This window comes from Caretta caretta, chromosome 10, assembly GCF_965140235.1.
Source record: "Caretta caretta isolate rCarCar2 chromosome 10, rCarCar1.hap1, whole genome shotgun sequence".
Classification (NCBI taxonomy): domain Eukaryota; kingdom Metazoa; phylum Chordata; order Testudines; family Cheloniidae; genus Caretta; species Caretta caretta.
The window spans coordinates 45,147,190-45,160,782 of NC_134215.1; the positions used below are offsets into that span (position 1 = coordinate 45,147,190).

The following is a 13,593-nucleotide window of genomic DNA, read 5'->3' on the forward strand; positions in this document are numbered from 1 at the left end:
AATTCAATGTTGATAAATGCAAAGCAATGCACATTGGAAAACATAATCCCAACTAGACATACAAAATGATGGGGTATAAATTAGTTGTTACCACTCAAGAAAGATCTTGGAGTCATTGTAGATAGTTCTCTATAAACACCCACCCAATGTGCAGTAGCAATCTAAAAAGCTAACAATGTTAGAAACCATTATGAAATGGATAGATGACAGAAAACATCATAATGCCACTATACAAACTCCACAGTATGCCCACACCTACTGTGTGCAGCTCTGGTCACACCATCTCAAAAAAATGTATATTAGAATAGGAAAAAATACAGAGAAGGGCAACAAAAGTGATTAGGAATATGAAATAGCTTCCATATGAGGACAGATTACAAAGACTTGGACAGTTCATCTCAGAGAAGAGATTAAGGAGGTATATAGGATAGGTCTAGGAAATCATGAAGGTTGCGGAGAAAGTGAACAAGGAAGTATTATTTATCCCTTAACACAACACACAAACCAGGGCTCACCCAATGAAATTAACGAGCAGCAGGTTTAACACAAAAGGAAGTACTTCACGCAATACACAGAAAACCTGTGGAACTCATTGCCAGAGGATGTTATGAAGGCCAAAAGCATAACTGGGTTCAAAAAAACAATTAGATAAATTCATGGAGGATAGGTCCATCAATGGCTATTAGCAAGGATGGTCAAGGACACAACTCGGTGCTCTGGGTCCCTTAACCCTCTGACAGCCAGAGGCAGGGACTGGAGAACAGGGGATGGATTACTCAGTAACTGCTCTGTTCTATTCATTCTTTCTAAAGCATCTGGCACTGGCCACTGTTGGAAGACTGGATACTGGGCTACATGGATCATTGGTTTAAACACAGTACAATCATTCTTAGGGCTAGTCTACACTACCGCGCTGCATCGGCACAGCTGCACCACTAACGCATGTGGTGAAGACGCCCTATGCGAGTGGTAGAGCACTCTCCAGTCAGTATAATTACTCCATCTCAATGAGAGGTAGAAGCTATATCGGTGGAAGAGCATCTCCCGCAAATGTAGTGCGTTGTGGACACAGTTTTAAGTTGATGTAAATGGTGTTGCTCAGGGGGGAGTTTTTTTCCACACCCTAAGGGTATGTCTACACTACGGAATAAGGTCGAATTTATAGAAGTCGGTTTTTTAGAAATCGGTTTTATAAATTCGAGTGTGTGTGTCCCCACAGTAAATGCTCTAAGTGCATTAAGTGCATTAACTCGGCGGAGCGCTTCCACAGTACCGAGGCAAGCGTCGACTTCCGGAGCGTTGCACTGTGGGTAGCTATCCCACAGTTCCCGCAGTCTCCGCTGCCCATTGGAATTCTGGGTTGAGATCCCAATGCCTGATGGGGCTAAAACATTGTCGCGGGTGGTTCTGGGTACATATCGTCAGCCTCCCGTTCCCTCCCTCCCCCCGTGAAAGCAAGGGCAGACAATCATTTCGCGCCTTTTTTCCTGAGTTACCTGTGCAGACGCCATACCATGGCAAGCATGGAGCCCGCTCAGGTAACCGTCACCCTATGTCTCCTGGGTGCTGGCAGACGCGGTACGGCATTGCTACACAGTAGCAGCAACCCCTTGCCTTGTGGCAGCAGACGGTACAGTACGACTGGTAGCCGTCATCGTCATGTCTGAGGTGCTCCTGGTCGCCTCTGTGAGGTCGATCAGGAGCGCCTGGGCAGACATGGGCACAGGGACTAAATTTGGAGTGACTTGACCAGGTCATTCTCTTTAGTCCTGCAGTCAGTCCTATTGAACCGTCTTATGGTGAGCGGGCAGGCGATACGGACTGCTAGCAGTCGTGCTGTACCATCTTCTGCCGAGCAGTCATGAGATGTGGATGGCATGCAGTCCGTCTGCTGCCAGCCAAAGATGTAAAAGATAGATGGAGTGGGTCAAAACAAGAAATAGACCAGATTTGTTTTGTACTCATTTGCTTCCCCCCCCTCCCCTGTCTAGGGGACTCATTCTTCTAGATCACACTGCAGTCAAGGTGCAGCGAGGTAAATCTAGCCATGTATCAATCAGAGGCCAGGCTAACCTTCTTGCTCCAATAAGGACAATAACTTAGGTGCACCATTTCTTATTGGAACCCTCCGTGAAGTCCTGCCTGAAATACTCCTTGATGTAAAGCCACCCCCTTTGTTGATTTTAGCTCCCTGAAGCCAACCCTGTAAGCCGTGTCGTCAGTCGCCCCTCCCTCCGTCAGAGCAACGGCAGACAATCGTTCCGCGCCTTTTTTCTGTGCGGACGCCATACCACGGCAAGCATGGAGCCCGCTCAGCTCACTTTGGCAATTAGGAGCACATTAACCACCACACGCATTATTCAGCAGTATATGCAGCACCAGAACATGGCAACGCGATACCGGGCGAGGAGGCGACGTCAGCGCGGTCCCGTGAGTGATCAGGACATGGACACAGATTTCTCTGAAAGCATGGGCCCTGACAATGCATGCATCATGGTGCTAATGGGGCAGGTTCATGCTGTGGAACGCCGATTCTGGGCTCGGGAAACAAGCACAGACTGGTGGGACCGCATAGTGTTGCAGGTCTGGGACGATTCCCAGTGGCTACGAAACTTTCGCATGCGTAAGGGCACTTTCATGGAACTTTGTGACTTGCTTTCCCCTGTCCTGAAGCGCATGAATACCAAGATGAGAGCAGCCCTCACAGTTGAGAAGCGAGTGGCGATAGCCCTGTGGAAGCTTGCAACGCCAGACAGCTACCGGTCAGTTGGGAATCAATTTGGAGTGGGCAAATCTACTGTGGGGGCTGCTGTGATGCAAGTAGCCCACGCAATCAAAGATCTGCTGATATCAAGGGTAGTGACCCTGGGAAATGTGCAGGTCATAGTGGATGGCTTTGCTGCAATGGGATTCCCTAACTGTGGTGGGGCTATAGATGGAACCCATATCCCTATCTTGGCACCGGAGCACCAAGCCGCCGAGTACATAAACCGCAAGGGGTACTTTTCAATAGTGCTGCAAGCTCTGGTGGATCACAAGGGACGTTTCACCAACATCAACGTGGGATGGCCGGGAAAGGTGCATGATGCTCGCATCTTCAGGAACTCTGGTCTGTTTCAAAAGCTGCAGGAAGGGACTTTATTCCCAGACCAGAAAATAACTGTTGGGGATGTTGAAATGCCTATATGTATCCTTGGGGACCCAGCCTACCCCTTAATGCCATGGCTCATGAAGCCGTACACAGGCAGCCTGGACAGTAGTCAGGAGCTGTTCAACTACAGGCTGAGCAAGTGCAGAATGGTGGTAGAATGTGCATTTGGACGTTTAAAGGCGCGCTGGCGCAGTTTATTGACTCGCTTAGACCTCAGCGAAACCAATATTCCCACTGTTATTACTGCTTGCTGTGTGCTCCACAATATCTGTGAGAGTAAGGGGGAGACGTTTATGGCGGGGTGGGAGGTTGAGGCAAATCGCCTGGCTGCTGGTTACGCGCAGCCAGACACCAGGGCGGTTAGAAGAGCACAGGAGGGCGCGGTACGCATCAGAGAAGCTTTGAAAAACAGTTTCATGACTGGCCAGGCTACGGTGTAAAAGTTCTGTTTGTTTCTCCTTGATGAACCCCCCCGCCCCTTGGTTCACTCTACTTCCCTGTAAGCTAACCACCCTCCCCTCCTCCCTTTAATCATTGCTTGCAGAGCCAATAAAGTCATTGCTGCTTCACAGTCATGCATTCGTTATTCATTCATCACACAAATAGGGGGATGACTACCAAGGTATCCCAGGAGGGGTGGTGGAGGAGGGAAGGAAAATGCCACACAGCACTTTAAGCACAGCACTTTAAAAGTTTACAACTTTAAAATTTATTGAATGACAGCCTTCTTTTTTTTGGGCAATCCTCTGTGGGGGAGTGGCTGGTTGGCCGGAGGCCTCCCCACCGTGTTCTTGGGCGTCTGGGTGTGGAGGCTATGGAACTTGGGGAGGAGGGCGGTTGGTTACAGAGGGGCTGCAGTGGCAGTCTGTGCTCCAGCTGCCTTTGCTGCAGCTCAACCATACACTGGAGCATACTGGTTTGGTCCTGCAGCAGCCTCAGCATTGAATCCTGCCTCCTCTCATCACGCTGCCGCCACCTTTGAGCTTCAGCCCTGTCTTCAGCCCGCCACTTACTCTCTTCAGCCCGCCACTTACTCTCTTCAGCCCTCCACCTCTCCTCCCGGTCATTTTGTGCTTTCCTGCACTCTGACATTATTTGCCTCCACGCATTCGTCTGTGCTCTGTCAGTCAGTGTGGGAGGACAGCATGAGCTCGGAGAACATTTCATCGCGAGTGCGTTTTTTTTTTCTTTCTAAGCTTCACTAGCCTCTGGGAAGGAGAAGATCCTGTGATCATTGAAACACATGCAGCTGGTGGAGAAAAAAAAAGGGACAGCGGTATTTAAAAAGACACATTTTATAAAACAGTGGCTACACTCTTTCAGGGTAAACCTTGAAAGTTAACATTACATACATAGCACATGTGCTTTCGTTACAAGGTCGCATTTTGCCTCCTCCCACCGCGTGAACGGATTTTGGTTGAATGCCAGCAAACATACACTGCAATGCTTTGTTCTACAGTGATTCCCCAGTACGTGTTGCTGGCCTGGAGTGGTAAAGTGTCCTACCATGAAGGACGAAATAAGGCTGCCCTCCCCAGAAACCTTTTGCAAAGGCAGAACCGCAAATGCCAGGGCAAAGTAATCCTTTCACATGCTTGCTTTTAAACCATGTATAGCATTTTAAAAGGTACACTCACCAGAGGTCCCTTCTCCGCCTGCTGAGTCCAGGAGGCAGCCTTGGGTGGGTTCGGGGGGTACTGGCTCCAGGTCTAGGGTGAGAAACAGTTCCTGGCTGTCGGGAAAACCGGTTTCTCCGCTTGCTTGCTGTGAGCTATCTACAACCTCCTCCTCATCATCTTCTTCGTCCCCAAAACCTACTTCTGTATTGCCTCCATCTCCATTGAAGGAGTCAAACAACACGGCTGGGGTAGTGGTGGCTGAACCCCCTAAAATGGCATGCAGCTCATCATAGAAGCGGCATGTTTGGGGCTCTGACCCAGAGCGGCCGTTCGCCTCTCTGGTTTTCTGGTAGGCTTGCCTCAGCTCCTTCAGTTTCACGCGGCACTGCTTCGGGTCCCTGTTATGGCCTCTGTCCTTCATGCCCTGGGAGATTTTCAGAAAGGTTTTGGCATTTCGAAAACTGGAACGGAGTTCTGATAGCACGGATTCCTCTCCCCAAACAGCGATCAGATCCCGTACCTCCCGTTCAGTCCATGCTGGAGCTCTTTTGCGATTCTGGGACTCCATCATGGTCACCTCTGCTGATGAGCTCTGCATGGTCACCTGCAGCTTGCCACGCTGGCCAAACAGGAAATGAGATTCAAAAGTTCGCGGTTCTTTTCCTGTCTACCTGGCCAGTGCATCTGAGTTGAGAGCGCTGTCCAGAGCGGTCAGAATGGAGCACTCTGGGATAGCTCCCGGAGGCCAATACCATCGAATTGTGTCCACAGTACCCCAAATTCGAGCCGGCAACGTCGATTTAAGCGCTAATCCACTTGTCAGGGGTGGAGTAAGGAAATCGATTTTAAGAGCCCTTTAAGTCGAAATAAAGGGCTTCATTGTGTGGACGGGTGCAGGTTTAAATCGATTTAACGCTGCTAAATTCGATCTAAAGTCCTAGTGTAGACCAGGGCTAAGTTAGTGAGCAATGTAACTTACATCAACTTCATCAGTTGTGTAGACAAGCCTTTATGTTCTAAATTGGTACAAAGGCAGGTTATTACTAATGTAAAAAAGATCAGTGATCAATTTTTGGAATTCTACCAGGCTCTTAACAATCATGATTCACCACCTGCCTCAGTAGAAGTGAATAATTTTGTTAAAATTCAACCTCAGAAGAGCAGCAGGCCAGCTGACCTCTCCCTCTAAATCAGAGGAAATAATCTGGCCATAGGGGAAACGAGTCTGGAAAAGGCCCTGATGGCCTCTTGAAAGGATTCTAGCAAAGTCTCAAAGAAATTCTGGTTCCTAAATTGTTATACATTCATGAAGATGCCTTGAAGACAGGTACATTACCTCCTAAGATGGAAGCCCTAATTACAGTACTACTAAAACTGGGTAAGGATGCAGAAAAGTGTAATACCTATAAAACCATCTCTAAGCTCAACTGATCTAAAAATACTTTCAAAAGTATTGACTAAGAAGCTTGGAAAAATAATCAATGATACGATTCATCTCAATCAGGTGGGATTTATTAAAAAGGCACGGTTCAGATAACATGCATCAGTTAATTAATGTTAGGAGATTCCATTCTATAAGTTCCCATGCAGTCACTTCACTTGATGCAGAGAAGGCCTTTGACAGAGTCAACTGGCAACATTTGTTTCTTACCCTGGATAAATTTGGGTTGGGGAAATCCTTTTTTTCCCCATGAATAAAGCTGTTAAATACAAATTCCAATTCTTGCATCCTAAGAAATAGCACAACATCCCCACACTTGATTTGTTTTGGGAACTAGACAGAGATGCCCCCCTTTCCCACCCGCACTCCTGTTCAATACAACATTAGAATCAATTGCAATACTAATTAATCAACACCAAGGTATTCAAGGGATCAAATCAGGGACTCAGGAGACAAAAAATCCTTCTATTTGTTAAAAATCCAGTTCAATCTTTTCCAAATATCTTACAAACAATATATAAACTTGGCAAATTCTCTGGCTACAAGATAAACTGATAAATTGGAAACAATTAAGATCTCATTGGATTTGAAGGTTAACCTAGCCCCAATCATCATGCAGTTAGCAAAGGATTTAAAAAGACAGCAGGCACTATGTCCCCCTCCCGCTTTGGAGAAAGAAATAAAATCAATGTCCTTCCCAGGATCCTTTTTATTCTGAATTCCCTCCCTATTCATATTTCTCTCCCTTTTATTTTACCAAAATCAACACGTTCAGGTCCTCCTTGTGGGGTACTGGTAACAAGTCCAGATTTTCCTTAAAAAGATTATAGCTCCATGTCAGAACAGGTGGTTTTAGATTTCCCAACTTTAAACTTTATCAGGCAATAATTCTTAGCCAAGCAGCACAGCAGCTCATTCCCTTGTGCTATAGAGCCCCAGACTGACTCCATCTAGAAGCAGAATTTGTCACTCCTTTCTTTACCCCTTTCCAATACTCTGCACTCGAATTATTACCATTTACCTAATGAACAATTACTAATATTGTGGAAGCCAAAAATACTTAACACATGATAGCTACTGAATTTAAAAATCACCCCCTTCTACATACCAAGACCTCTAGCTGGGGTAACATGAAACTCTGTATAGTAGACAACACCATCATTTGGGCAAACTGGATTAAGGGATTGACCATCAATTCGTTAAAAATGATACCTTCCTCCCTTTTACAATATTAAAAGAAAGGTTCAGTCTAGAGACTAAAGAGGTGTGTCAATACATCCAACTTAAACATGCCATTTCCCATCTGTCTGGCCCTGATGGCTACGCTACCCCTGACCCACTTGAAGTGCTTTCATTTCTCCAAATATTACCCAGATTGCCAGATCTATGGCAATACTATATGCACACTTGCCCATCAAATTTGAATTAAACATGGATTGCCTAAAAAGAAATGGGAGGAGGAACTAGGCCAATCATTCTCTGATAATCAATGGAAACAAATTTTAGCCTGTGCTCTGAACTGTTTCTTGAAGCTCCATTTAAGATTAATTCAACAGAAAATCTTATGAAGGATGCATTGGACACTTCTCTGACTGTTCAAAACAGGCACTGCTAAATCAGACAAACGTTGGTGCTCTGATTCTAACTTAATGCATATGCTCTGGGAATGATCCTATACTCAAGTTTTGGGCAGAACTTAATTGCAGAATTAATTTTTTTCCTACCAAAAACGGTTATAAGCTAAACATGTCATTTTAAACCTAGTAGATGTTAACTGGAAGCTGACTAAATTTGAAAAAAAAACTTTGGCTAAAAGGAGCACAAATAATTGTTAAAAGATTAGTACTACAAAAATGGAAATCCAAAAAGTGACCAACAATTGAAGACTGGAGCACAGACGACATAAGCATGGCGATCAAGGAGCGAATTGGGTGTCATAACAAAAATACCCAAGAAAAATTCTCACAAATATGGAGTGCTTTCTTGGAAGTATCTGAATAATACTATTAAATACATGAGCCTCACCTCCACCTTCTCTCTACTTAGTAGCTCCCTCCCCATCCTCTGAATTTTGCTTCCATTGTTTATTTTAAGTTTTCTTTAACTAGTTGGATTTTTATAAACAAACTTTATAAAGTGTAATACAAATAATTAATATTTTCAGCATTCATATTATATATAATTAAAAGTTTCAAGTATAGCTAAGATTAGGTAGCAAACAGTTAATACATTTTGAGACCCTTATGTATAGTTTCCTTTTTCTATATACATATATATTTTATTTTTAAAAAGTTAGAAAGAAAGCAATCTACAACCGTAGATCATGGTAGCAAGAACATTACAGGGCAGCTTGGCATTCAAAGACAAAGCAGATTGGTGTCTAGAATGGAGTACAGTGGAGTCGCATTTTATGCGGGGATTAGGTTCTAAAGTCAGCGCGTAAGGGGAAAAACACAGTCAAAAAAAGAAAGACAGAAGAATGAAAGAATAAAAAAGGGAGAAAGATGACCTCAGAATCGTTATGCACAAACAGGAGTGCCACAGGATGACCAAGAGCATTGTCTACGATCAGCAACACTTTAAAGTCAAGTCCTTTCTCTTCGAGGTACCGCTTGACCTCTGGAATGAGACACTTGTGGAACCAATCCAGAAATAACGCTGCCATCACCCAAGCCTTTTTATTTGATTGCCAGAACATAGGCAGGAGATTTTTGTTCTTGCCTTTTAGGGCACGGGGATTTGCAGCCCTGTAGAGCAAGCCTGGCTTTATTAAATGCCCAGCCGCATTGCCACAAAACAACCCAGTCACACGGTCTTTAGCTGCTTTGAAGCCAGGGGCTTGGTCTTTCTGATTTCAAAGTGTAAGTGCGATTGGACATTCCCCACCCCCAGAAGAGCCCAGTCTTGTCAGCATTAAAAACTTGTTCCAGAAGATAGTCGTTTTCGTCTATGATTTTCTTTCATTGTTCAGGGTAGGCTTTTGCAGCCTCTTCATTGGCAGATGTAGCTTCACCAGTAGTCTGCCCATTTTTGGGTTGAAGTGGTTCCTAAAACTGTTAAGCCAACCTTGGCAGGCTTTGAATTCCTTCTCATCAGAAGGCTGTCCCTCTTCGGCAGGAGGTTTCAACAGTGCATAGAGGCTGTCTACACTACCCACTGGATTGGCGGGCAGCAATCGATGTAGTGGGGATTGATTTATCACATCTAGTCTAGACAAGATGGAGCGCTTGGGGTTCGATTTCCCATCGACTCCTGTATTCCACCACAGCGAGAGGCGCAGGAAGAGTAGACGTGGGAGCAGCAGTCAACTCACCGTAATGAATACATTGCGGTGAGCAGATCTAAGTACTTCAACTTCAGCTCCGTTATTCACTTAGCTGAAGTTGTGTAACTTGATCAATCCCCCCCTCCCCGGCGCATATAGTTGAATTCATGTAAGTTAAATGCGCGTATGATGCAACTCATCTGTACTCTTCTTAAACCTGAGGTGAAATCTTGACACGCGCCCCTCTTCAACTCAATGGCAAAGCTTCCATTGGCTTCAGTGGATTAGGCCTGGATTTCATAGTAGGTTTCATAGATTCCAATATCAGAAGAAACCATTATACTTTGCACAACAGAGGCCATAGTACCTCCTGTATAACACAGGCCAGGGAACTTCCCCAAAATAATTCCTAGCGCAAATTTTTTAGAAAAATATCTGGTCTTGATTTAAATTGTCAACGACAGAGAATCCACCACAAACTTGGTAAATTGTATTAATGATTAACTACCTTCACTATCAAAAATTTACACTATTTCCAGTCTGAATTTGTCTAGCTTTTAACTTCTTGCGATTGGACAGTGATATACCTTTCTCTACTAGATTAAAAAAACTCATGATCAAATATTTCTTCCCCATGTAGGTACTTACAGGCTGTAACCAAGTCACTCCTTGAGCTTCTCTTTGTTAAACTACGTAGGTGGAGCATTTTGAGTCTATCACTAAAAGGCATGGTTTTCTAATCCTTTAATCATTCTCCTGGCTCTTCTCTGAACCCTCTCCAATTTATCAACATTCTGGTGCCCACAATTCAAGAAGAACTGGACACAGCAGTCCAGCAATGGTGGCACCAGTGCCAAATACAGAGGTAAAATAACCTCTAACTCAGTGATTTTTAACCCATGGTCCCCAAACCTCTGGGATTCACAGACTGTGTCTAAGATTTCCAAAGGGGTCCGCACCTCCATTTGAAATGTTTAGGGGTCTGCAAATGAAAAAAAGGTTGAAAACCACTGGTCTAACTCCTACTCTAGATTCCCTTGTTTATGTACCTTGGGATCGCATTAGCTCTTTGGGCCACAGTATCACATTGGGTGCACATGTTCAGCTGATTATCCTGGGAAATCGGTGACTCAAAGATTTGGGGGTCATTGTGAAGATAGTGGCCTACAATTTATATTTAGCAATATTAAAATACATAGTTTGCTTGCACCAATCTTACCAACAATCCAGATCACTGTGTCAGTGACCTGGCCTCTTCATTATTTACCACACCCCCAGTTTTTGTCCTAAATTCAGAAAGTTTTCATTGTCCTTGGATGGAATGCACCATGGCTCAGTCTCTATACCCAGTTCCTTGGGTACCTGACTTGTAGGAGCCCTGCCAACATTATCAAAATGGTATTGAACAAAGCCATGTTCAATTTGCAAAGTTAGATGTTTATTTGCCAGATGTCCAGAAGCATAAGAAAGAGATAGTAGATATGGTAACAATATAGAGAGCTGGAAAATAAAGAGCATTGCTTCAAGTTAAGAATTATTCCCCAGCCTAAAATGAACACTACTCTTGGGGGAATTCTGCGCCATTACACGCCCACAGATTTCGTTGCCTACCCAAAGAAAAATAAACTTTCTGAAGGGGAAGTAAAGGGAAGCCACAAGAGCAGTCACACACCCCTCCCCAGCAGTGCAGGCATATGGTTTCAGATGCTGAGTCAGACTCGTCCCCCAGAAACCTCCCCGTCTGCAGGAAGCTCTGCCCCCACCCGCTTTCTGCTCCCCCATTCACCCAACCTTTGGGTATCTGGACCCCCCGCATACCCAGACCCCCGTGCCGAGCCTCACCCCCACCAAGCCCCAACCAGCTGCATCTGGATCCCCATAAAAACCCCCACATCCAGACACACCCCCTCTGAGTTCCAACCACCCTCACCTTGATCCCATGCAGAGTCCCATTACCCCTACATCCAGAGCTCCCCAATGAGCCACCGCCCACACCCAGACTGCCCCACCTGGAATCCCCTCACCTGGATGCCCCCACACTAGGATCCTGCGACACTGAGCATGCTTTCCTATACCTGGTGTGCCTGGTGCAGAGAGGCAGGGCCTCAGAGTGCTTCAGAGGCAGGCCTGGCTCTTGCGCTGTGTCAGCGTCGGGTGCAGCCTCACCACCAAATCCATGTCCAGGATGGGGAAGAGAGTACGCTGCAAGGTGATCTCTCATCTCTATGCAGCCAGTGGCCTGTGCTCCCCACTCTCATGCTGGAGCCTCCACACTGACAAATTTGCAAAATTTTTGCAGAATTTTGAAATATTGTGCACAGAATTTTTTTTGGGGGGATGGGGCACTGAATTCCTTCAGGAGAAGAACATGCTATTGCTGACATCCATGAGTCACAGCAAATGACAACTAAATGGCTATTAGCCACTCAAACCAATTTTAAGAAGTGTCCACACAACAGGGTTTAACTCAACTAAATCAGTCTAGAAACTAATGTAGTTAAGCTGCTACAACTAATAGCTGGCCAACGCTCTGAACACGTCTTACAGCAGGGTTAGTCCATAGGCAGACCGCGGGCCAAATCCGGACCACCAGGCACTTTTGAACAGACTGCAAAGTCCTTTTATTTATTTATATTTACATTGCCCGTTGCTGCCTTTGACAGCCTGACCTGTCATCCCCACACAGCTTCATTTGTCAAAGGCAGCAACAGACTACATAAGTGCAGGGCTCCGAGCTCCCAGCACCTCACACCATCAGTTAAATCAGTGGATGCGCTCCAGGTGAGGACGCAGACCACCAACAGAAGGAGCATAGCATGACATGAAAAACCACAGTAATTACTGCAGTAGCTGAATATCAACTTAACTTAGGCCAACTTAATTCTGCAGTGTAGACTTGTCTTATTATTGTTACTGAGATGTGAAAAATATTTCCCTGGAGTCTGGACCTTGACCAAGAAATTTGGACCTTGACAAAAAGTAATTGACTATACCTGTCTCAGGGCTTGTCTAAGTTAGGAAATGTACTTGTCCTATCAACACTACAAATTGCAGCGGGCTCAGAGGAAAACCCTGGTTCAGTTGTATTTATAGTGCAGAGTACATTTAGCAGAGTAATTATCCCTTTGTTTCCTTTAAGGCAACTTTTTATGCATAAAGATGGAAACAATACTGGGAAGCTACCATAAATACAAAGACCTTGATCTTCAAAAAGGTAATCAAAGGGTGAAGTTTGTACATGCTATAAATAAAGCGTTAAAGAGTAAACATACCAGATAAAGGTCACAATAGCTGCTCATATAGAGTAACTGGTTTAGAGCTACTACAGTAAAGTGACGCAGCAAACTTATGACATTTCTTTTATGTAAGTTACATACCTATGCTTACTTGATATTCGGGGCATAAAACAAGCTCTCTTAAAACTCATCTTTATAGCTAAACATGACAGGATCAAGAGATAATTACAATATATACATTATAAAACTAAAAGAAAGAATTTCTGTGTTTTAAATGTTGAAGCAGGCTGTTTGATTCACAATTCATTCTTACAGATATAGAATCTCCTTAATGTTTTTCTTTCACTGGATTAAATCCTAGAGTTCTACATTCTAGGGAAGCAGATAAAGATTAGAAGTTATAAATGGCATTATCTTGAACTTTACCAAGAGAACCTTTTACATAATAGGAAAATAGGTGCCTACTTCCTCAATTCATTTAACCTTTGAGGAGTCACAGACTGCAGTTTTTATTGTTAACAACATTCTTGGTAAGATCTTGATACAAATCACTTGAAGTCCTATTTTGCTACAAATCTGACACCTGAAGTCAAAGAAACTAAACTTTTGACCACAATGGAACAGATACTAACATGCAAAGAGTGTGATTTAAGCAAATGGGAGTCAAGAATGCTGGAAAAAAAGCTGTTTTGGGGGGTTGAGGAGGCGGTTAATGGTTCGTCTATTGAAAATTAAATAAACTGTGGAGGAAGTTTAATTTAGCATCAAGACATTCACTAAACTTCTCCCAACACATTTTTGATGGCCGCTGACAAACCCATCTCTGTCCGTGCCTCCCCTGGCAGCCCACCCTGTGGAAGGTGGGTCAGGAACTCACTGGC

At 44.5% G+C, this 13,593-nt stretch overlaps 2 protein-coding genes across 9 annotated transcripts in view; both read right to left on the reverse strand.

Moving 5' to 3' along the window:
* CSNK1G1 (casein kinase 1 gamma 1) overlaps nucleotides 1-13,593 on the reverse strand; it is a 267,816-nt gene that overhangs the window by 194,867 nt on the left and 59,356 nt on the right. The gene's annotated exons all lie outside the window — the stretch shown is intronic.
* LOC142073365 (myb/SANT-like DNA-binding domain-containing protein 7) lies at nucleotides 4,281-5,673 on the reverse strand. Its single transcript, XM_075132940.1, has 2 exons — nucleotides 4,789-5,673; nucleotides 4,281-4,400 (listed from the first exon to the last, which is right to left on the reverse strand). The coding sequence occupies exons 1-2, from the start codon at nucleotides 5,366-5,368 to the stop codon at nucleotides 4,315-4,317; spliced, it is 666 nt and encodes a 221-aa protein (XP_074989041.1). The 5' UTR covers nucleotides 5,369-5,673; the 3' UTR covers nucleotides 4,281-4,314.

Bases quoted from the DNA above. Each gene is read 5' to 3' on its own strand.
- LOC142073365 (XM_075132940.1), bottom strand. From the start codon at position 5,368: ATGCAGAGCTCATCAGCAGAGGTGACCATGATGGAGTCCCAGAATCGC. The intron at 4,401-4,788 runs GTGAGTGTACCT...TTTCTCCACCAG, and splicing joins AGGCGGAGAAGGGACCTCTG to CTGCATGTGTTTCAATGATC.